General features: G+C 40.6%; 1 protein-coding gene across 20 annotated transcripts in view; it reads left to right on the top strand.

Moving 5' to 3' along the window:
- The window catches only part of EYA4 (EYA transcriptional coactivator and phosphatase 4), a 224,044-nt gene extending 198,587 nt beyond the window's left edge, over positions 1–25,457 (top strand). For 17 of the 20 annotated variants that reach the window (XM_053287730.1, XM_053287769.1, XM_053287776.1 and 14 more), the window contains 6 exons: positions 5,216–5,274; positions 5,382–5,542; positions 9,057–9,171; positions 13,374–13,495; positions 14,051–14,151; positions 16,013–25,457. In XM_053287730.1, the coding sequence (XP_053143705.1) occupies positions 5,216–5,274; positions 5,382–5,542; positions 9,057–9,171; positions 13,374–13,495; positions 14,051–14,151; positions 16,013–16,093 (639 nt within the window). In that variant the 3' untranslated portion in view covers positions 16,094–25,457. Of the gene's footprint in view, positions 1–5,215; positions 5,275–5,381; positions 5,543–9,056; positions 9,172–13,373; positions 13,496–13,909; positions 14,011–14,050; positions 14,152–16,012 lie in introns of all 20 variants that reach the window. The other 3 variants (XM_053287739.1, XM_053287860.1, XM_053287848.1) reach the window with 1 other exon arrangement.
- The last annotated feature ends 335 nt before the right edge of the window (positions 25,458–25,792 follow it).

Here is a 25,792-nt window from a genome sequence, read left to right on the forward strand (position 1 = left end):
GTTGAGAGGGTTCTCCATGGTGAGGCAACAAAATTATTGTCTTGTATACCAGACATGGGGAACATTGTCAGGAATGACCACGAATACTCATTATTAAGAGGGTCAACAGGGCATTGGTAGGCCACATGCTTTGCATGTAGAAGGTTCCATTTCCAGATAAAAGAGCTCAGAAAGACTTCTGCATGAGACTACAAGGTGTGGAGATCAAAGTAGACAATTCTGGAGTAGATAGACCAGTTTTCTCACTCTGTATAAAGCACTTTCATGAGTCAGGGCCAAGTGGATATGAAAAGACAAAGCAAGCAACAACGAATGGGATTTCCAGAAACCTAAGTGATGCAACTGATGGTGGTGGGGGGGGGGTAAAAATGAGGTTGAGGAAGCAGCAGTCTTAAGAGAGAGGATTAGGGATGAGAGTATGGCATAGTGGAAGAGCATCTGCTTTGGATGCTTCTGGATCCGAAATTCTCCCTGGTGTCCCAGGTTGAGTCGGTGGCCAGAGGTGCTTTTTATCAGCTTCAACTGATAGGCCAGATGTGTCCGTTTCTTGAGATGAACAACCTCAAAATAGTAGCACATATGCTAGTAATCTCTAGGCTGGATTACTTCAATGCACTCTATGTGGGGCTGCCTTTGTATGTAGTCCAGAAACTGCAGTTGGTCCAGAATGTGGCGGCCAAGTTGGTCTCTGGGTCATCTAGGATAGACCATGTTACTCCTGTGTTGAAAGAACTACACTGGCTGCTGATATGTTTCTGGGCAAAATACAAGGTGCTGGTTATTACCTATAAAGCCCTAAACAGATTAGGCCCTGGATATTTAAGAGAACATCTTCTTCACCATGAGCCACACTGCCTGTTAAGATCATCTGGACAGGTTTGTCTGTGGTTGCCGCCAACTCATTTGGCGGCTGCTCATGGGATGGGCCTTCTCTGTTGCTGCCCTTGGACTTTGGAATGCACTCCCTGTTGAAATAAGAGCCTCCCTATCTCCAGCAGCTTTTAAAAAGGCATTGAAGACACATTTATTCACCCAGGCTTTTAATTAGATTTATGGTTTTAAAATTTTAATGTTGGCTTTTAAATGATTTTAATGTTAATGATTTTAGTTTTAAAATGATTTAAATTGTTTAATTGATTTCATTTTGATTTTAATTGTTTTGTTTTTTATTCTGATGTAAACCACTCTGAACCATTTTTGGAAGGGAGCTATATAAATCAAATAAATAATAAAAACACCCAGGTTCAACTTCTGGCATCTAGGGATGTGTGAAATGATTTAGGTATAAAATTATTTGTACCCGAATCTGGCCAATTTGGGTGATTTGTAGACAATACAAATCACTCCTGTCCTCAATTGCCCAAATTCAGGCACAAAACAAATCACCCCAGATTCAGACCCAAAAAATTCAGAGATTCGGACCTCCATTTTTTTGGCCAAACTGTGTTGGGTGGTAGTTCCCAGTGGGTGGAAGCCACCACCCAAATTTCAAAGAAATTTGGCAAAGGGGTGATTTTTAAATTATTTTTGAAGTTTACACGTCTTTAAGCTTTTTCCCATAGGGAATAATGGGGATTTCAGCAGCCTTAGTTATAACTCTGGGGGAGGACACCAGGGTGGCCCAGAACAGGGTGGTGGGTGGTAATGACCAATGGGTGCAAGGAAACTACCACCCAGATTTCAAAGAAATTGGGCAAAGAGATGTTTGTTTTTTAAATTGAAGTTGGCATGTCTTTGTTGCAGATTCGGGGCAGAAAAGGGGTTTCAGGGGCAGGAGCGTGGGTCAGGTGGTAGTGCCCTCATGGGTGCCTGCTGCTACCCAGATTTCAAATAAAGTGGTGAAAGGGGTGATTTTTAAAGATTTTCTGAAGTTTGTGCATCTTTAAGCTTCCCCCCCCCAGGGAATAATGGGGGATTTCAGCAGCCCCAAAACTCCACTTGGGGTCACCAGGGTGGCCCAGAGCGAGTGGTGGTGTAGTGCACATAGGGTGCCAACCGCCCACAAGCCCATGAGTCACTGGGTTCTATTGTTTCTGAGGTGTTCTTCTGAGAGTAGATTCTCTGGTAGGAAATGAGAGTTGGGGGAAGGCTGAAAGATATGCAAACTTCAGAAATTCTTTAAAAAGCACCCCTTTCACCAATTTATTTGAAATCTGGATGGTAGCAGGCACTCATTATGGCACTACCACCTGACCTACTCTTCTGCCCCCCAAACCCCTTTTCTGCCTACATGTGCTTCTCCCTCCCCTTGTGCGGTGTTTTCAAAGGAAAATTACAAGGGGAAAAGCCATGTGTTTTCAAAGGAAGAAATACATTTGGAATCACCATGGGAGAAGTGACGGGCAACAATTTGGAGCAGAAGAGTGGCAGGTGGGGAAAAGATCAGGGGCATAACTATAATAGGGTAAGGGGAGACAGTTGTCTGGGGGCCCTCTGCCTTTGGGGGGCCCCCCAGAGGCAAGTCACATGACTGACTCCCCCAGCCGCGCACCCACCCGGGCTTCCTTCAGTTGTATTCATCCTCCGAAATTGATGTGAGTGTTAAGACCTGGAGCTACCAGAACAGCATGTCTTTCTCTAGTACCATTAAATGACTTGCATCATCCACAATTTACAAAACCTTTAAAAATTAATTTAGGATGATCTAGTATAGATATAGATATAGGTAATGTATATATAAATTTTACTTCAGTGAGGGGAAAGGATAAAAACTAGGGCTGTGCATTTGTATTGGTCCAATAGGAATATCAGACTGATATGCTTACTATTGCGCATTATCAGAAGGATTTTTGAAAAAACAGCAGGGAGCCCCGATAATATGACTAAAATCCCTGCTTCCTATCAGAAATTCATCTACTTTGATAGGACAATTGGAACAAAACAAGCTGGGTAGACTGGAGACTTTCTCTCCACTGCAGCCTCAAAATCGGGAGGTGGGGGCCAAGGTAACCTCCCATGAAGCACCCACTGGCCTAGTGGGAGCTTCCTGGGAGGTAATGTTGGCTCCTATCCCCCAGTTTCGGGAGTGCAGTACCTAAAAAACCAAGTTGGCAGCCATTTGGAGAGAGCTAGCTACAGACCTGGACTGCACCCCTGATATTGGGGTTGGGGGCCAAGGTAAGCCCCCAGGAAACACCAGCTATGGGTGCTTCCTGGGGATTACCGCCCCCCCCCATTTCAATGAAAGACTTCCCTTGAAGAGATTCCTCCGCAAGCTGACTTCTGATAAGGATTATCAGTAAAATATTGGGTCAGTGCCGATCCAATTACAATACTGATAGAGTTGGGGAGACTTTATTTTATTTGCATATCCTTATCAAATTGGCATTGATCCGATACTTCTGGTGGTGCGCAGCCATAGTAAAAACCCATATACATAGGCATATGCTGCTTCTCCTCTTCCACTCTTCAACGCTCCTCCTTTGAATGAAATCAAGTTTTTTCAAAGGGTCATCAAGGTTTTGTTATGCACATTTACTTGCAAGTCTAGTCTGGTCAGAGACTAAGTTGTTAATTATGACATGAGCTTTCATAGGCAGTGTATGTAAGAATGAATGTCTCTATACTTATGGGCTGAAATAAAGATAAATGAAGAGTTAATAAGATGAGGGTTAAAGTAAATTGAATTACAAAATAAAAAACCTATATTTTAGGAACTATTAAGCTTAAATATAACACATAACCAAATGGAAGACTTTTACTATTGGCCAAAAAAAATTTACACATTATTTGCCATATATAGATGCCACAAATTGTTGCCATTTACGTTGCCTTTTGGCGATTCTAAGCATTGCGGTGGTTTGTTTTTCAGCAATGTCTTTTAAATCAAATTTTACAGATGCTTAGTCTGATAGTAAATGGGCACTTCAGACACAATCATGTATGAATGAGCAAAAGTCTAGTCTGAACTGGGCGACCTTATGCTATTTTATTTATGGAAAACCCAACTATTTCTCTAAGTAGATTAATGGAATTTAGATGCAGAAGAAGTCAGCCATGAAACCTTTTTGCAATTAGAAAAGGTTTAGACATTCATGCACATAACATATGTTGTTGTGAACTTCTTGAGCAGGCATTCCCAAACTGCGGCCCTCCAGATGTTGCTGAACTACAACTCCCAGCATCCCTAGACACATTTTTTTGTGGCTGGATATGCTGGAAGTTGTAGTTCAGCAACATCTGGAGGGCCGCAGTTTGGGAATGCCTGTTTTTGAGGCTATTCACACAATTGTAGAAAATTGGGCTAGCCTCTGCTAGCCCAATTTCCTACAATCGTGTGAACCACCGGGCTCAGCTGCGAGCCCAGTGGTTCTTGAGCGGGTAGCCCGCCCCTTAAACTGGTTTTTGGGATCATGAGTAGCCACGGCTACTCACGAGTAGACCCCCAGCAGGAGGCTGAAAAGTCGTGTGGCAGTCATGTGGGCGGCTGATCCAGCCGCCCAGGGCTCCTGCCCTGCTCGTCTGTGGGGAGAGCGGGCTTAGCCCACTCTCCCTGCAAAACTGGCAAAAGTGAGTCTCACTGATTGTGAGACCCGCCTCCTTGTCTGTTACAAAGTGGACACTCGGTGTCATGATGTGTAGTCTCAGTGGGAACTGGAGAGTACTGCAGTGCCATTGTGAACATGGAAGCAGTGGTGCTGCTAGGAAGGTGGTCAGTTGCTACCAGTTACCATAATTTCTCTCATTGTGGCAAATGGGAGAAATTATGGTAACACTGTTAGCACAACCAGCATCCTCCCCAGGCGTACTGCTACTTCAACAGCAGTGGCGCTGGAATACCCTTCAGTCCGTGTTAGCACTACATATCATGGCAGCCACTAAATTTTATAGGCTCATCAGGCTTCTTCAGTATAACTAGTTGTCTTTAGTAAGTATTTATTGATGGTTGGTTGGAGAGCAATTAATCTTAATCATAAAGGATTGCAGCCTTTTGATTATGTGGAATTGGTGAAAAGTGCTCCTGGATACTGCAGCAACCTAGACTTCCAAGTGCAGCAGTAAATTCAGGAATACCCCAGTGTGGAAGGAGCTGTTGAGAAAGATTCTGTTAAAAGAATGGTTGGTTTGCTTATGAGATCTTAAATGTGCCAATTCTGCCATCTTCTGGCAATAGAAGATGTTCTCAGCATTAGATCTTTGATGTCTTGAGCCATTGCCACATTATGTAAAAATAACAATGGGGTATCACTTTAATAAGTAAATACTCTTTCAACAGGAATGTGATCAAGTACATATAGATGATGTTTCTTCAGATGACAATGGACAAGACCTAAGGTAAGCCATCACTGCTTGTTGTTGTTGTTGTTATTGTAACAAAATTGAATACACATCTTTTTGGGTAAGAAAAAGTATTTACTTTTACATATTTTGGGTGTTTGCAGTACCTACAGTTTTGCAACTGATGGCTTCCATGCAGCTGCAAGTAGTGCAAACCTTTGTCTGCCAACAGGTGTAAGAGGAGGAGTGGACTGGATGAGGAAGCTGGCATTCCGTTACAGAAGAGTAAAAGAATTGTATAATACTTACAAGAACAATGTAGGAGGTGAGAGTTTTATTTTTTTTAAATGTCAATCACATTTCTCCTCTGAATATTTCCAAAGAGAATTGTTATCCCTCATGATAAAAGCAATGTCTCAGATGCCATTTTACTGGTGTGTTTTTTTCCAAAAGAAGAAAAGAAAAGCCCTCTTCATTCAGAACCATAAAGGAAAAGTAAAGGCTTGGATCCAGATAATTGTGAGCAGAAGGAGTGAGCTGTTATCTGAAATCTAGTGCAAGTGTTAGCAGAGGACTTCTTATAGTGCAGTGCTACAGTTCACCAGGATTTGTATTACAGTATAAGAAGAAAGGGTGAATAAGGAAGATTCTAGTGAGAACTAAATTCTTGAAAGAAACTGTACAAAGTCTTACACAAAAGCTTGTACAAACAACTTCTGAATTTGTGTAGCTTTTATCAAACAGTGCTATTCTGCTAGGTTAGAAACAGCCTTTCCATGAGCGAAAGAGGTTTCCAGGAGCAGGACAACACCTTTGAGTCCAAGCCAAAGAAAAAGTGAGGTATCTGCTATAATTTCAAACAGGTTTAAGATCACTAAGATTTAGACCTGAACTACACATTTTGAACTATGAACTGGTACACTCCCTACTATTTGTACTACGTTTAGACTGTACATGCCAGACAAAAGCAAAAAACACCTCAGTGCCTTGAAAGGAAGGAAGTGTTCAGGTAACATGACAGGTAGAATCGTTTAAGCCTAACCTCCCTGATTTGCTAGTTTTCTGTGTATAGAGGGGGAGGAGTTCATGTTTATTTTGTTTATTTATTGTTCAATTTTTATACTGCCTTTCGTAATGCATCTCAAGTTGGTTTACAAAAGTTAAAATACAATAAAATTCCATAAAAACACTAAAAGCCTTAAAATCAATCAAACATAAAAAGCCATAAAACACCCCCCCAAAAAAATTTTTTTTAAAAATAAAGCAAGAAAACAGAGAAACCTTGCAGCCTCTAAGGGGTAAAAGCCTGAGCAAAAAAAAAAAAAAAGGTCTTTAGGTGCTTTTAAAAAATAGCCACAAATGTCTAGTAGCGGACATTCACTGGGAGAGCATTCCAGAGTTTAGGGGCAACAGCAGAGAAGGCTCTGTCCTGTGTGCACAACAATTTAGCCTCCCTCGACATCAGCACACAGAGCAAAGGCCCCTCTGACAGTCCTGTTGGGCAGGCAGAAACCCTTGGGAGCAGGAAGTCCTTAGGTACCCAGGGCCCAAACCGTTACGTGGGGGAATATTCAAACACAGTCTAAAGTGATCTATTCCAGAAGTAGCTGTACTATATGATAATTCTGAATATATACTTAAGCTCTGTGTCTGGCAATTTGAAACTAAGAACAGTGGTGTGAGGGACACAGAATATTTATTTTTAAAATGTGTTAATCCTCTTGGTACCCAAGTTGAATACATTAAGTGGCACCTTATTGTGGGGTTTGTTTGTTTTTTGGTAGTTTGTCTTGGAGCTGACACTTTTAGGTTCTTTTTTACTTAAGCTTTCAGATTTCGACGAACTCTACACTACCTCCACAATACTACTAATCAATAATAGAATGCACAAATAGACATATGCAGATTAGGGATGTGCATGAATTGGTTCGGAGGCCCTTTTATGGCCCTCTGTACTGGTTTGAAAATCCAGCGCTTCAAAGGCGGGGGGTGGGTAACTTAAAGGACCAGGGAGGGTGCTCTTGCCCACTCACCCCTGCCACGCTTCCCCTGCCAGTGCTGTGTTAAAAAATGGTCCCATGGGGGCGGTATTGTACCTCCTTGCCACCCCGGTGCACGTCAGACTGGAATACCCCCCGGAAGTACTCAGAGCGTGTGCATGTCATGTTCGCACGCTCACATGCTGCACACACCAGGTACTTCCAGGGGTACTTCTGGTCAGACATGCACCGGGACAGCAAGGAGGTACACTGCCACCCCGTGGTAATATTTTTTAACACAGTGCCAACGGGGGAAACGTGGGGGCGGGGGATAGAGCACCCTCCCCAGTCTTTAAAGTTATCCCCTCTCCACCTTCGAACTGGCAGTTGCCTGTTCCATGCACATCTCTAATACACAATAGACAATCACTCTTTTCTTAAAATCTGAGATTTCAGATAGCCAATTACTTTATGCTGTATATTTATGCATGGTAACAGTCTAAAGTTTTAATTTTGTGTGGCTTATGGCCATAAATAAAATGATTGATTGATTGATTGATTGATTGATAGCCAATAAATAAAACAAAAAAGTCTTATTATCTATTGACCAGACTCTTAGGGAGGGAATCTTACCTGGTTCCAGTAGATTCTGCAGAGGCAAGAGCTCATTAGGCAAATAAGGAATATGTCAGATTCTCCCCACTCTAAAGCCCTCTTGACAATATAAAGTGCAAAAATTGCAGATGTTGCTGGAAAAATGTTCAGATTTTTCCTTCCACAATAGTTTCAGAAGAGGTCTTAAAATAGTAGTTCTTTCTTGCATAGAATGTTAGCTTGTTTCTAATGTAACCTTTTACTGTGGAACCAGCTGCATGTTCTGAGGCCATGGATCACATTTTCTGTTAAATATAGTGATGCATATATTTGCAGGGGTGTCTGCCAGTTTGATCTGTTCAGAGAGTCAGTGGGAGGGAGCATTTTATCCTTTTGATCATTCTCCTGATCAAATAGCAACTGAATTTTGATTGGGAAAATTGCATTGGTGGAGAGAGTTGCCCCATCCGCAATGCCACTGCTCCAGTCAAATTTACAGTCCCCTGTAGCTGCATTTCATTGAAAAAGTACATGGGTGATCTAATTCCGGATCTCCTGTGGAACATGTAGTTTGGGCCCTATGTGCTTTCAGAATAGAATAGAAACCTTATTTTGGTCATAGACCAGAATACCAATACCGATACAAATACAAATGCTGATACAAATAAGTACTAATAGGTACAATCATCATATAAAATCTTGACCTCCCATCAATTTAGTATAGATTTAACATATAATGTAACAGTATCTGGTGACGGTGTGCAAAATCTTCAAATTAAAATTAGAAAGTAAAAGATTTAGATAAAAATCATCACTCTGACCCGGTAAGTTGTCCAGAAGTGGGGCAATTAGTTTAAGTCTAATATCTCTATAATAGTCAGAGTATAAAATTACATGTGCAGTTGTTTCGACAAGTCCGGAGCCACATGGACATAATCTTAATGCATGCGGTATACCCTTAACCTCCCTTTCAAGACGTCAGTAGGGAGGTGTGCTTTCTACTTTCATTATAAAACAAGCTAACAGTCAAACATATTGCTACAAAACTTAGAGCGGGCCTAAAATACAGAAATAACGATTATATTTATGTACAAAGCATTTTAGTGTGTATTACTCAAAATTTTACATTAATGGACAAGTAAATTGAATCAATTGGGTTTTCCTGGAAATATAAGTTATTGGCACAAATTAACAAAACTGCAAATTCTGACCATTCCTGGCAAATTAAATTCAATCTAAAAGTATGTCCTTTCTTCTGTGTATCAGGACTCCTTGGCCCTGCAAAAAGAGATGCATGGCTACAATTAAGAGCAGAGATTGAAGCTCTCACAGACTCCTGGCTGACAAATGCACTGAAATCATTATCAATTATTAGTACAAGGTTAGTATGTGTTCAATGTTAAATATTAGTTGCCATAAAGCTGAAGAGCATTCAGAAGCAGGCAAAATTAATGTATAAGAGGAAGAAAAATGTGTAGTTTAGCAGACCAGTTTCAAGCTTTTTTATTTAAATTATTTAAAACAACCTTCAGCATAAACCAATTTGTATAAGCCTAATTAGTGCATATAATATGTAGTCATTTAAAACAACAGCATGCTAAGTATATTATTTCTCTGCCTATCCTGCTTGGCATAAGGGGTCAAACTCCTTTTGGATCAGAAATACCTTTTTAAAGAACCGCAGATATCTATTGTGTAAGTGGTGGTAATCTTAGAAATATATGCAAAATATCTGTTATTGTTCTATCCCCCAAGAATTAAGGATTCGTCTTTCAACGGTACTAGTGTTGTCAATGTTCTTGCAGAAGTAAAGTGTGGAAATTCAAAACGGAGCAATGGAATCTAAACTATCTCTTAAACAAAATACAAAAAAGGGCTCTAGAATGCTAAAATGCTTAAATCATGAATATTAATTGATATCAATAGGATTTGTGCTCACCTACCTGGATAGAATATTGAAAAGGAAAGTGGTCAACATCCTAACACTATGATTGTGCAAGAATATTGTGCTAGTGCAAGGCTGTTGCGCTAGCTAGGAAGCTGCCTTGTACTGAGTCAGATCATTGGTCTATCTAGCTCAGTACTGTCTGCACTGGCTGGCAGTGGCTCTCCAAGGTTTCAGGCAGGAGTGTTTCCCAGCCCTACCAGGAGATTCAAGAGAGTTGAACCTTGGACCTTCTACATGAGAGCATGCAGATACTCTTCTGCTGAGTTATAGCCCTATCCCTAAATACTTGCTAGTGCTCACATATAGTCACCCATCCAAATGTAAACCAAGGCGGACTATGCTTAGCAAAGGGGACCATTCATGCTTGCTACCACAAGACCAGCTTTCCTTCTAGCTAGTCCGAAGCTTGCTTTGCTGACTAATTCTCTGCAAGCACAAACATCTTTGCTCTTGCACAACTAAGTGTGCAAGCTGTGGCATGTCTCATATGTTTTGCAGAGAACTTTTGTGTAAGTGTACAATAGTGTGAGAGTGCAATTCCAAACATGCCCATGATTTAGCACATCTATGCAATCTTGCACTAGCACAATTTTGTTAATTGCACAAGCACAGTGTTAGTTGATCAGTGTTTTCTGTTGTATTAGTGTACCCTTTATTGAGTTCAGTGGGGCTTCTCAAATGTGCAAGTCACCAATCATCATCAGCAATTCAATTTTTTTGTAAAGTTATTAAGGCAGCACAATGGAGCCTCAGTGCAATAGAGTCTGTTTAGTGCAGGACAAAGGTGCCCAACTTCCCTCTGTGGACCATCTTTACATTTTCATCAACTCAGGGAGGGCTACACACTATTGACATATTTCAGCCCATTTAGGCCAGACATACCTAAATACATACATATATACAAACTTTGTACATGGATGGATCACATTTTTGGAAGTTTCTTAACTACATCAAAGTTTTCATTGACTCCCTCTATACAAAATAGTAACTGAGATGTGTGGGGTTTGGGGGTGGTAGAGTACTCTGTGTTTTGAGGAAAATAAACCTTGTAGGTATTTCTTAGGCATTATTGAAGTTTTCCACATGCTGCCACCAGGAAAAACAAACTGTAACGCCTCCTTAATACTTTAGACTCGTTTCAGTCTCTCACTACGTTGGTGAACATAGCTTTGCGTAGCATGAGTAGGGAAGTGACAGAACTTACATTGACCAGAGGTTCAAAACAAAGAAGAATAAGATTTATTTTTAACGGATGTTTCTGAGATTTTTGTTTATCTTTTCAAGGCTGTAGGATATTGTACTTGATGTGACAAGGTTACACTTTACTTTGTTGTAAGGTACTCTTTAAGTCCAAACCAGGCACTTTCACTGAAATCCAGCCCTTATTTCAAGCTGTTTTATTCTTTGATTCACAGAACTTCTCCTCTTTGAGACTGTCCCTAATCAGACCCCAAAACCCCAACTAACTCTCAACTGACTTTCCTGTCCACTAACTCCCACCAAAAGATTGTTTTGATTAACAGTTCCGCAAGATTCCAAACATATTTGCATAAAAGTCCCTCCAATGCCATTTCATCACAAACTGTGTGACAGAAATCAGAACTTCCATCAAAGGTGAATGGGAAAGAGATTTAAAAGGCTCTTCACACAACCGGTAGGTGGGGCGGGCGGGCAGGCAGGGGTAAGGCTGTGCAAAAATCCTTACCTTCACCCCAGACAATCCTGCAATGGTGGTGGGGAGCATGGGCCGTGCTCCCACACGATCCACAATGCTGCACACTGCAGGGATCTACGTATCCCACAATGCACTGTGCGACGAGTGTGCATTGAGGGATACCCCCATGCAACAGGTACTCTCGGCACCTGTCTCTGTGTCCACTTGGGCTGCAAGTAGGGATGAGCCCTGAAGCCTCTCTCTTTGGAGAGGCGTCAAAACACTTTGGCTCCCTGGTGCCAAAACACTTTGGCACGGGGTTCCCTTAAAAGGAGGCAGGCAGGTCTCACCTGCCCGTTCTCCAAGCCACTGCTGCCATGCGGTTGCTGGCCCCACAAATGGTGTACATGTATGAGCCAGCACCATTTACATGCTGACAGCATGTGAGGGGTGTCAAGGAAGCCTCCCATCACAGCAGCACAGCGTTTTAAAGCTGCCCAAGCTGCTGCTCACACAGAGATATTTCTGGTTAAACAGCACTGTGGTGGGGCGGCACAGGGTGGCGGAGGTGTGGAGGACGGGCTGGTAGGACCTGCCTGCCTCCACTTAAGGGAATCCTTCACCGCCCTTGGGATGGCACCAAAGCGTTTTGGTTCACATCCCTAGCTCCAAACAGTCCAAGCACATACACAACCCTGGTGCTGAAATTAAGGGCCAGCTTGCACCCTTAACATTGGCTAAAGGCTGGGGTCAAAGGCCAGGTCAGGCAGGTGGGCAGCACTGGGATCTGTGCAGATCCTGGCGCTTCACACACACAGCCTAACCCAGGCTGGGCTGCCCTAGTTTGGGTTAGGCCATGCATCTGAATACCCTTTAACTTTTCCAGTCCCTCCTTTTCCATTTCCCTACTCCACAAATTGTTCTGCACCCCAGTCTTTCACATGCCCCTTTTTTGTTTCCCTATCCCACAGGATTCTCAGCAACTTATTTGATTTTTCTTTTCCCCCATGCCACAAGTCTGCCTTCCTCCCCATCTCTGCTCCACTTGTATAGCTCCTGATATTTCCCTCCTGTCCCATCTCCGAGATTCTTTTTTCTTGTGCCTCTGCTCTCAGCACTCCATCTCTCTTACTTCCCCTTTCTCTCATAACACTCGCCTTTCTTTCCTAACACTCTCTCCCTCTACCATCACAATCTCCATGCAACCCCATCTCTCAGATACTCCATTTCCATTTTGCCACCCCAAAACACATCCCTGTCAGTTATGTTTTTGTCCCTGCTGGCTTATGTTTCAAGTAATATGAGGTATTACGGAAGCTCTGTCTATCTGTGGTCAATATATGATATCTATTATCAATTGAATGAGATACATGCATGTATGAATCAGCCTTCAGTTTCTCTGAAAGTCCTGTGATTTAATTTGCCTTTTTATTAACCCTTGAGACTATTTGTGCCATGCTAGGAAAGGATTTTAGGCCCTTGGCCTGTCCTCTCATGTTTGTTTCTTAATACCCAGTGCTAGGCCCATCGGAGAACTGTAGGAGGTTTGCAAATGAGTCAATATAGTGGTAATAGTGAATGTTAAATGGCTCCTGGATTTCACACACAAGATATATCACTTGGTGGCAGACAGGTCACAGGTGATCCCAAAGGTCATTTATGCAGATTTAAAAAACTGCATGTGCCTGTAAGCCAGGACTTAAACCCCAGCATGTTTTAAAAAACAAACAGTTTTTAGTTCAACAGAAGGGTGTTCTGATGAAAGCATTCAGGTACTATATAGATGTGGCAGCCATGAACCTCTGGTTTTTAGCCCTAGAATAGTATGAGCAGAGCTATTTCAAAGCTTTATTAAGCTTTGATTGCAAAGCTCTCATGGATAGATGAGATAGTAAAATTTGTTTAACAATTTGTGTTAAGCCAACTTAAGTTAGAAAAATGCATGCTATTTCATAGATATATGCTTTGTGTCTTCCTATAGGAGTAACTGTGTAAATGTCTTGGTAACAACAACCCAACTTATACCAGCCCTTGCAAAAGTCCTGCTGTATAGTTTAGGAGGTGCTTTTCCTATTGAAAATATATACAGTGCAACCAAAATAGGTAAGAAAATTAGTATCCCTAAACATAGACTGTTTTGTGGATGGATTCAAAACATATATTTCAGACAGCCTGGCACTTTACATTGAGCTAGGCAATAGGCATGCTGTTCAGCTCTGAGAAAAATATCAGAGGCCAAACATTAACTGATTCATGTATAGGTATATTTATTCATAGGTAGTGTACATAATTTGCATAGTGGGTATGTTGAATTTCTTCAGTACATTTTTTATTCAGAATTTGGTACTTTCTTTCTTCCTTTCTTTCATTTTATCTGGGAAACAGTCAAAAGCCAAATGGTGTCAAAACATGACTTTTGGGTACTTCCAGCCTTTTATAGGACCCCCCCCCCAGCCCTTTCTAGATCTTTGTAATAACTCCTTTGATAGCTCAAATAAGTAGTGCATTGTTTTTCAGGCAAAGAAAGCTGTTTTGAGCGTATAGTGTCCAGGTTTGGCACTAACATAACTTATGTTGTGATTGGAGATGGCCGAGATGAGGAGCATGCAGCTAACCAGGTAACTTCTCTCTGAACATTTTATCTCATTTATCTTCCAGGAAAAGAAAGTTGCTTTGAACGAATAATGCAAAGGTTTGGCAGAAAAGTAGTATATGTTGTAATTGGGGATGGTGTAGAAGAAGAACAGGCAGCAAAAAAGGTAACCTGTCTCATAAAATGTTGGCGTGATATGTAGATAATGATGCAAGCTTCTCTGTTTGCATTTTTATTAGTATGGCACATTGGCACATGATTGGAGTTGTTAGATGCCAAAAGCCAAGACATCAGGCCTTCAATTTAAACCATTTGGATTTTAGCATATACTTTATGGTTATTTGAATGATATGGAAATAACAAACAGATATTGGTGATAGATCTTAAAAGAGCTAAGTGTCTTCAAACAAATTAAAGCTGCTAAGTGTATATTAAAGATACAATAAAATAAGTGAGCTATATGAAATTGCATAACGAAAGATTATAGACAGGGGAACCCATGTACAAAATGTGCTGCTGTACCCATAAGGGATCACTGCATCAAGATATTTGAGACATAGCATCAGAGTTTGCATTTGGTACGTACCACCAAGAACTCATTCCTGTCCATTTGGAACAATTGTAACATGAACATTTAGCAGCTCAACAAACAAACAAACTAGCTGGAAATCTTACAAAATTCAACACATTCCACATTTCAGAATAATCATCAGCAATGTGGAAAAGGCATCTGCTTAGTGACGCATATTTCAGGCTCTGACTAGAAATATCCAAAACAATTCTAGTCTTGGGAAATGTACTAGATATGTCATTTTTAATATATTGGACAGCAACTTCTGGCTTTGCTCTTTAATTAAAGAAATTCTGTTTTAAAAAGTTAAATGCTGGTTCCAAATGGTTGCTTTATATTAGATGCAGTGCAGGTGCTGGGGTTGTCTTGTAGTTTGTTCAGAAAACCAGGTAGTTGGTTTCTGTACTGTATGATTAGCATGCTTTTCTCTAACTGTACTTGTTGCTTGCATGAATGGATTTGGAAGAATACATGAATGCACATTCTTCACAAATAGATCTGAGCTGAGTTAAGTAACATTCTTAAAGTGCAAAACACATGTCTGCAACATTGCTTTCTGCAATGTTTTTACTTACAAAAAGATAGTTTTTCTAATATTTTGTTTCCACAGCTCACTAGAGTCTAATTATTGCTTAACAATCATATATTAAAGGTAGATCTTTTATTAGTGGGACAATAACAGGTCCCATTTCATTACGTCAATACCTGAATACTAGTTCACTAAAAACAGGCTCACAGGGGGCTTATGAAGTTGTGTTCATACATAACAACAAGCACCAACTAAGCACATAAGCTCTTTGCATCTCCCCCACAGGGGAAAGTATGGACTCCAGATGTGGGTATAGGTTGTGCATCTCCTTGCATGGGAGAGATTTACAAGTTTCCGTTCGGACTTAAACTGGAAGTGCAAAAAGTGGATCCACAAGGCTCATCTATCTACTTGTCAACATTTATTAGAAGATCTGAATATGCCCTAAGGTTTTACTTTTATAAACTGAATGTGCCTGCAGCAATTAAAAGCTTCCTACAGCAAGAATCTAAGCAGTGTGTTTTATACACCATTGCTTTTCCCTAGATGAGCACAAAAAGTGCTTTTTCCGGTGGCGAAAAGCATGTGTTTCCCCCCGAGTGGAAATGGTCAAATATTAGGTTGCCATTAATAACTGCTTTATAAAAGTGTGAGCAGTATTATGTCTCTTCCACCCCCTACAGATAAAAAGGAATTTTCCTAAACTCCTTTCTGCAAAATATAAGTTCAGATCTATTTTAATCTGATTTTTTTGTCTAATTTTTCCCCAGATCTATTTTAGTCTGAGTTTTTTGTCTATGTCTTACTAAGAAAAATCAGGATAATTCTATAATGTTTAATCAAAGTGTATGAAAGCAGGTGAAACTGTGTGTGATGAGTCAAATATATTGTTCGTTTCTCCTCACCTTTCCCCCTTTAATAACACAGCACAACATGCCTTTCTGGAGGATATCTAGTCACTCGGACCTCCTGGCTCTACACCAAGCGCTGGAATTAGAGTATTTGTAACTGTGTCACACAGCTGACAACTTCTTTTTCTATTTCAAATTATACTGAATTTTTTATGTGTGATCCGATGCCTCTGGCTTGACACATATGTATGGTCTTAAGAAGAAGAAAAAGCAATATTTGGAATGAAAATTCCAAAGTGAAGAATCCAGATCACTGAATGGATTTACAACTCCTTATTCTACACAAGGATGCTCTATATGGTCTTATATACAAAATGTTTTTGATGATTAACGAACTATGTAAGGAGGTTGCTGGTACACACCAAATGAGCCCTAGCCAGAGTGAACAGCTTTTGCAATGGACTCGGACTGGGAAAGCAATTACATGCATTTTCTGATCGACAAGGGTGGTATTCAACAACATTCCTCATTATGGGATATATTCTCAGCACTGAGGTTTGAATCAAACTTTAGTCTACCTAACCCAGAAAATCTGAATTGGAATGCACTCAGACTGTACAATGATAATCCTGTCTAGATTTGTAATATGTGTAAATTATTGATGAAAATAATTTACTGTGACTTTATTAGCAGCTGACTTTGGAAGTGGATGCAATTTATTTCTTTCGTTTTCGGGGTGTGTGGGATGGGGTATATAATAATTATTGTCTCTTTTATAAGTTTGGCTGGCAAACAGAATGTGCATAATGATGTGTTGTGCCTTAAAAGACAAGATCTTGTTTGTGTGTTACAATGTAACATTGATTTAAAATTATGTAGATAAAAATAAATCTTTGTGATAATTTTTGACATGACCAAATTTCAAATTTAAGTAATCAAAGATCAGTGCTGCATCAAATAGCACTTAAATATTTGTTACAGTGAGGGGGGGAAGTATAATTGAAAGTTTGTGTTTTTCTTTTAGTTTCTTAATAATTCCACTGACTGTAGGAGGCAAGTAAGTTACGCGAATGTCAGGAAATTAGAATGATATTGGGCACTGTGGGATTTTTTTTAAATGACTAATTTCTTAAAGACTCTCTTCCTCATTCTCATCTTGAAAAAAGAATCATATTAATAGATTACTTACACAGCAATGAATTTGATTTTATGAAGTATATTTTAAAAGCTATAGGCTATGTGCCATTTACCTAGTTCAAAATTATGATTTAGCATATTTAACAGGCAATGGGTTATATGGAAATTTGGTGCTGTCCAAATTTATTTTCAAAGTTAACATAATAAATAAAGCTAATTCAGAAAGGACAGGCAAAGACTACTCCTGTTGCATGAAGCTAAACAAAAGAAAAGTCCTTCAGTATTACTAGAATGGGAATAATATGGATGAAATTGGCTCTGGAACTCACTTAAATCTTAAGATTGCTCACTGCATGATTTTCTAGTGATCCTTCCAACCCATAGGTTTCTACCAGCATCCTGTTTCTTTAAACCCTTTCCATCTGATTGAACCTATCATCATCAGTCTCAATGGATCTGTCTTCCCTTCTTCTTCCTCTTCCTTAGCCACCAGGCCTTGATCTCTCTCTCTCTCTCTCTCTCTCTCACACACACACACACACACACACACACACACACACCCCACAGTGTGTTTGCTGTTGCTTGCAAGAGTAGACTGAGTGTGTGTCCTGTTTACCTGTCCAATCATTCTTCTCTTGAGAACTCCAGCACACATATTACTCCTGCTGTGGGCATTTATAACCACAGCATGGAGGTCATTATTCACAATAGGGGCCAGTGCAGGCCAGCCCCTCAGATATGCATCCAGCCATTCCTCATCTCTCAGAGGCCCCTTGCACACATTTCTTCCTCTGTGCATGTGCAAATTTGTGGGCTGGGACCTTGGGGGTGCAAGACAAAACTGGAAATCTGCATGGGAGGTGCATACCAGCTCTGATAATAATAGCCTCTATTAATAGTAATAGCCTGTGAGAAATGACATGAATGCTTAGCTGAGGGCCAGCTGTGTAGAAGAAGGAAAGAAGGGGGGCTCAATTGAGCCCTAAGCTGATCCTTTCCCATAGACATGTGTGCAGTTCAGAAGGATGGATCATGCCCTTAACTTACTTTTTCCTTTCCTTTTTTAGAAACCTCTAATTTGTGGGAGCAAAAAGTGGTGTTTTTGAAAAATAGGGTTTTTAATGCCAGCAATGGGGTGTTATCACTTTTTAGTTTTCTTCCTGTAGTGTCCCAGATCAAGAAGAGAACAGAGAATTATATAGAGATTTATCTACTCACTCTGTTTATCCTCTGTCTCCAATGCCTTCAGTCTCAAATATTTGTCAACTTTGTTGGTGCAAAGGATCCTTTACAATAGTATATGATGAGATATGTGCAGTCTTGTTGTCCGATAGGTGTATATTGTTACTGGTAAGAGAGTGAGAATGCAGCATGTTTTATAGCATCAGAGATGGAAAGACACCTGTGCAGTTTTGTCTTAAAGATCAGTCAGTTCACACTGTACTGTGTTCCATTCCCATTCTCCAGTTCATTTAGTTCTTTCATAAGCATTATTTTCTTTACAATGGGTAGGGTGCACTAAACTGGGTACCATATCTCCCTAGAGGACAGCAAAAGAAAGTTGAGGGAGTTAGGGTATGTTCACAAATGAGCTGGTTTATAATGTGAATGTAAAAAATTAAACTGGCTTATATTTACATTGAGTTTCTCTTCTGTGTTCTACCCCATAGTAATATAATTCACAACAGCAGGAGAGATGCTCAGAGGCCTTTAAGTTTCATGCATGAAAGTGCTTTTTGCTAATGCAGTATTGTTATACAATGAATCTCTTCAGAGACACAGAAAATAGCGACGTTAAAAGATTCACATTGACTCATTTAACTCACAGAGTTAAAAGTAAACAAAAAAGACTTGGCATCTTCCTCTGTGGTGGAGTTTCCCCAACTTGTTGAATTAAACATGTTATCAAAAATGAATATTTAAATCAAAGTATTAATTAACAAATGTAAACCAGTTTCTTGTTCTCCATTGGGCACAGGTACATATGCATATGTGCCTATAATGTCATTGAAGTCTGTGATTCTAAATTTGAATGGAATGTGCAGTATTCTTAGGTGCAGTATTCTGACCAATTAGATTTGTACACTATTCATGTACTTCTTTTAAATCTATATACTTATAGTATCTCTTCGAATCTGGATATAGACTTCTTGCAGAATTTTTTGTTCTTTAACCTTGAAGAAAAATACTTCAGTGACACATGCAGAGTGAAAATTGTTTTAATTTGACAAAACCACAGAATGCCATTACTGGGTATCATGTGTCGTTTGTGTATAGCTGGCAGAGCAATGTCGTCACAGCTGATATGTTTTACATTGTGTTGCACGTAGCTGTTTTTCTCTACACTGCTTTTGGTTAAGCCTGCTATACATTAATGTTCCAATTCAGAAAATTTCATATGTATCCTAAGCATCCTATATCTCATACAAAATACCAAGGATCAAAATTGCCAATAATATAGATACAGAAATAAAACTGTGTCTAATAGTGAGCTTCTAAGCGAAGAAGAAGCTGTCTGCATGAACACCTGACCTGAGCTAACTGCGAATGTTTTCATAAAATTTCACCTAAAGCAAGATTTGAGACAGATTTGGATGATCCATCCAAAGATGTTTAGTCAGGCAAAACATCTGTAAGGATTTTGAGAACAGTTAAAGACATTGCAGAAAGATGAGTGGAATTTCCAGGGCAGGGGCAATCCATACATCTCTGCCCAAGCAACCATTTAAGGCATATCAGATATTCAAAATAAAACATGGTTTTGTATAAGTTAAAATTTGGTCATTTGGACTATCAGTACGTGTTAATTATATATACACAGAAACAAAGTGAAAACCCTCTTAATCTTAATGCTTATCCTCCCACGTGGAAGAAAAAAAGTCCCATATTTTAAAATGTGCAATTAAAATGGTGAACATTGTGCCTTTGCCGCTGCTGCACTAGTAGAAATGGAAACAGCACTTAATTATTAAGCACTTTGAATATTGTGCTTGAGATATGGTAGTACAGCACAATTTGATCTCATGTAAATACAAGGAAATAAGGATAGATGGACTCAATTCAGTAAACCACTACAGTGAAAATTAGAAAAAACGCAATATATGCAGATGCAAAAAATATAGGGCACAATCTATCCTGATAGGGCTCAAAAGAGCTCTTCTCCACTGGCCCTTGGCTGAGAATGTGTGCATTTTAGTGCTTCAGCCATTCTATGGAAGGCCCACACATGGTCCATTCCTCCCAAAGGTCTCATGTTCAAACTACCTATGATCTGCAACTGCCTTTAAAACATAAAAACAGCCCAACGGAATCAGGCCCAAGGCCTATCTAGTTAAGCATTCTCTTTTATAAAGTGGCCTGCCAGATGCCTCTGGGAAGCCCACAGGCAAGAGCCGAGGGCATGCCTTCCTACTGTTGTTCCCCTGCAGCTGGTATTCAGAAGCATCTTGCCTCAGGCTGGAGTAGGCCTATGTCCCTTAGAGTAGTAGCCATTGATAGATGTGTCCGCCATGAATTTATCTGAGCCCTTTTTAAAGCCATCCAAGCTGGTGGCTGTCACCACATCTTGTGGCAGAGAATTCCATAGATTAATTATGTGTTGTGTGCAAAAGTACTTGCTTTTGTCAGTCCTAAATTTCTTGGCCATCAGTTTCAAGGGATGACCCCTGGTTCTAGTGTTAGAAGAGAAAGAGATTGATTCTATCCACTCTTTCCACGCCATGCATAACTTGATAGACCTCTACCCTCAATTGTTTTTTTTCTACACTAAAAAGCCCCAGGATTTGTAGCCTTACCTCATAAGGAAGGTGCTGTAGGCCCTAATCATGTTGGTTGCCCTCTTCTGCACCTTCTCCAGTTCTATAATATCCATTTTGAGGTATGTTGACCAGAACTGTACACAGTACTCTCAATGTGGCCGCACCATAGATGTGTATAAAGGGATTAAGATATTAACAGTTTTATTTTCAACCCCCTTCCTAATTATTCCAAGCATAGAATTGGCCTTTTTCACAGCTGCCGTACATTGTGTCAACACTTTCAATGAGCTGTCCACCAGAACCCCAAGATCACTGTCCTGGTCAGTCAACAACAGCTCAGACCCCTTAAGGGTATATGTGAAGTTGGGAGTTTTGCCCCAATATGCATCTCTTTATACTTGCTAACATTGAACTGCATCTGCCAGTTTGCCTCCAATTCCCCCAGTTTTGAGAGATGATTTTAAGCTCTTCGATATCCGTTTTGGTTTTCACTACCCTAAATAGTTTGGTGTCGTCTACAAATTTGGCCACCTCACTGCTTATCCCAAATCCTAGATCATTTATGAATAAATTAAAAAGCACTGGTCCAAGTACAGATCTCTGGGGGACCCCACTTTTATTTCCTTCAATTTAGAGAACCATCCATTTATTCCTAGCTTCTGTTTCCTGCCTTTCAACCAGTTACCAATCTACACATGAACCTGTCCCTTATCCCATGACTGCTAAGTTTTCTCAAGAGTCTTTGATGGGAAACTTTGTTGAAAGCTTTTTGAAAGTCCAACTAGATCACCTTTATCTACACACCTGTTGACACTCTCAAAGAACTCCCAAAGGTTGGTGAGGCAAGATTTAGCTTTGCAGAAGTTGGTTTTCCTTCAGTAGGACTTGTTCTTCTATAAGCTTAACTATTTTATCTTTGAAAATGCATCAGCCGAGCACAGACATTAGGCTAACCAGCCTCTAATTCCACTGGATGCCCCCTGGATCCCTTTTTGAAAATCGGTGTTACATTGACTACTTCCCGTTCTCTGGTACAGATCCTGATTGTAGGGATAAGTTACATATTTTTGCAAGGAGGTCACCAATTTCACATTTGAGTTCTTTAAGGACTCTTGGGTAGATGCCATCTGGCCATGGCAATTTGTTAAATCCTTCACACACACACACACACACACAGACTGTTTCGAACGTCATCTCTCGTCACCTCTATCTGACTTGACTCTTTAGCCTCTGTCCCTGAGAAGCACAGTTCAGACATAGGTATAAGCTCAGTATCCTCTTCTATGAAGATAATGCAAAGAATTCATTTAGCTTCTCTGCAATCTCCATATCCTCCAGAATCATTCATTCATTCATTCCCTCATCATCTAGCGGACCAACCACGTCCCTGACAGGTTTTCTGTTTCTGATGCATTTAAAGAAGTTTTTGTTATTCCCCTTGATGTCTCTTTTCAGAAAAAGATTTTGAGCTCTCTCTCAAACTCTCTTTTCGCCTTGCTTATTGTCTTGCACTTCTTTTGCCAGAGTTTGTGTTCCTTTCTGTTCTCTTCATTTGAGAAGGCCTTCCCATTTCTGAAGGAAGTCTTCGCCTTTATAGCTTCCTTGACTTTAGTTTAGCCATGCTGGCATCATTCTGCACTTGGTGGTACCTTGCCTCCTTTTTGGTGTACATTCTAACTGGGCTTCTGTTATTGTGGTTTCAAGTAAACTCCATGCATTCTGGAGCAAAGTGACTCTCTTGATTTTCCCTTTCAGTTTTCTCGTCACCAAACACGTCATTTTAGAGAAGTTCCCTCTTCTGAAGTTCAAAATGTCTCGTTATCATCACATGTTTGCTGAATTTGATCACACTATGGTCACTATTCCCTAAAGATTCCACTACTCTGATATCTTGCACCAGGTTCTGTGCACCACTCAGGATTAAGTCCAAGGTTGCCTTCTCTCTAGTTTCCATGACCAACTGTTCTAGGCACAGTTGTTCAATGTATCTAGAAATGTGTTATTACTCAAATATGAATTTACCCAGTCTGTGTGGATAATTGAAGTCACCCATCATTACAGCTGTGTCTCTTTGATGCTTTCCAGATTTCCTTCTGCAACTCCCAGTTACTGTCAATGTTTTTGTCAGGAGAATGATACCACGTTCCTAGTTGTACATTTCCTTTCAGGCTTTGTATTGTCACCCACAGAATTTCTGTGGAGGACTCTGGTCTTCCTAGGTTTTCTAGCTTTTTAGATTCTATCCCTTCTTTAACATACAGTACTATTCCACCCCCAATTGCTGGTCCACAACCTGGTGAGTCCTCTTGGACCCGCGGCTCCTGTTTGAACAACAGGTGGAGGCCATTGCAAGAGGTGCCTTTGCCCAGCTTCAGCTGGTCCGCCAGTTGTGGCCCTATCTCGACCAGCAGGCCCTGGCAACAATAACTCATGCCCTCATCATCTCTCATCTGGATTACTGTAATGTAGAGTTACTTGGGGTTGCCTTTGAAGACGACCCAGATGCTTCAGTTGGTCTGGAATGCGGCAGCCCGCCTGCTTATGGGCGCTAAGAGATATGATAGTGTGACACCTCTCCTGCAGCCACTGCACTGATTACCTGTTTGCTTCCAGATCCAATTCAAAGTGCTGGTTCTCAACTTTAAAATCGTTCAGGGCTTAGCACCTACTTACCTGCAGGACCGCCTCTTCCGGCTAGTCCTGTGCCCTCCTGTGAGAATCAGGTTGCCCTTCTGTTGGTCCCTGGTCTCAGAGAGGTCCATAGTACTGGGGCCCATGGAAGGACTTTCTCTGTTGCTGTCCCTTCACTTTGGAATTCTCTTCACACCCAGATTTGGTCTGCCTCCTCCCTTTCTGCCTTTATTTTCCACCAGGCAATTGCCCCTTAAATCTTTTTTTAAAAGTATCATATCTTATTCTTGCTTTGTACACCACCCTGAGTCTGTGGATTGGGCAGTATAGTAAATCATTTAATTTAAAAATAAAACACCCTGTCCTTTTTATTGAATTGTATCCAGGAATAACAGTGTTCCTCTGGTTCTCATGGTTGTTCCACCATGTTTCCATTATGCCCACTATATCTGTTTTCATTAGCAACCAAGCAGTGCAGCTTGCCCATCTTGGCTCGGAGGTTTCTGGCACTGGTATATAAGAATCTCTATACTGAATGTCATACCTGGTGTGTGCTGTGATTCTTACAGCCATTTGATCTCCTTGACCAGCTAGTACATCCTTCTGTCTGCGCTTTACCTGGTTGTACTCTGTACCCTTCTGGTTTATCTAAAGCATTTGCCCCCTCACACTTCAACGGATGGCATTTGCTGAACCAGATCCCCCACTCCTTTCCACTATCCCTCAGGCATCATTTTAAAAACTGCTCTGTGACCTCTTTGATTTTAAGTGCCAGCAGTCTGGTTCCATCTTCATTCAAGTGGAGACCATCCCTTTTGTACAGGCTCATCTTGTCCCCAAAAGTATCCTGGTGCCTAACAAATCTAAATCTTTCCTTCCAGCACCACCATCTCATCCACGTATTGACACCCCTCAGATCCACCTGTATTGCTGGCCCTGCATGTGGAACAGGTAGCATTTCTGAGATTGCTGCCTTGGGGGTCCTGGAATTCAATATCCTACCTAGCAGCCTAAATTTTGCTTCTAGGACCTAATGACTACATTTCCCAACATAGTTGGTTCTGATGTGCACCACAACCACTGACTCCTCCCCAGCACTAACTATCTAGACACCACATGACTTTCGCAACTTTCACACCAGGCAGGCAAGTCACCATGTGGTCTACATGTGGGTCACAGACCCATCTCTCTATACCCCTAATGATCGAATCACCCACTTCTAGCATGAGGTGATACTTCACACACACCCCGCAGAGGAGTATCCCCTGTGCTAGAGGATATGGGCTTATTATCCAAGGAAGGGGTTCCTTTTAAGGGAGCATTTCCCTCTTTCTTGGAATGATGTCCTCCTTCCCTGAGACCTCCATTCTCCATGATAGCGGAGGAGCCATCAGTCTGGGAGTGTCTTGATGGATAAGAAGATATTCTCAGTCCATATGGTTGATGGACTGTTCTCATTATACTGATGGTCTGTTATATAATTGCTTTTGTGGGTTTTTTAGTAATCATTCTCAAGTAGGAGTGACAATCTGAGCACACAAAAAGGAGTTAAAAAGTCTGCTCATTTAGTGGGGTTTTGTCCAATGTTGAACTGAATACTCCTGAAATAATAGGTTAAACTACAGAACCTAATCTTAATCTTTCCACATGCTGAAGAAGTATGGACTATATCCACTAGAGTTTTAGATGTGATTTTCATTTCAGATTCATGGGGTTTTTGGTTATGGAGCCATGTCTAGATGCTTGAATTAATGTGATATTTAGTGTCTCTAGAGAGCAACTTAACTGACATGAGCCAATATTGCATTTGAACTCCCAGCAATAGCAGCCTTGTGGAACTGTTGAAGCCAAGGGTCTATGTAATGTAAGTCATGATTTATTTGGGGATAACGTTATTTAAGAAAATGTAAATTAATACTGAAAGCTTGTAAAAATGTGTATATCTTTACTATTTCTCAATAAATACACGTGGAAATGTTGTTTTCTGCACCATCACCATGCTGCACTATACTTAATTTCCTATTTATATCAGTTTTCCTTACACTAACAGGATGCAATTATTGTACAAAGACTTTTGAGTCTACCTGAACTGCCACCTTAAGCAGCAGCAAAAAACAAAAACCTTCCATAAAATGCATTTGTCAGTCTGTTACTTTTCTAGAAACTACATAGTCCTGGCTCAGATTGCCAGAAATCAAGTATTGTAATGGAAGTAATCCCTTTCCTCCCAACTTAATATGTTCACAATGGGAAAGGACAGGTACAAAGGATAAGAATTAAGCAGCTCTTTCAGTTCTTGATAGGAACTTCTGAGGCTGTTCTGCATATTT

The sequence above is a fragment of the Hemicordylus capensis genome, chromosome 1, assembly GCF_027244095.1.
Source record: "Hemicordylus capensis ecotype Gifberg chromosome 1, rHemCap1.1.pri, whole genome shotgun sequence".
Classification (NCBI taxonomy): Eukaryota; Metazoa; Chordata; class Lepidosauria; order Squamata; family Cordylidae; genus Hemicordylus; species Hemicordylus capensis.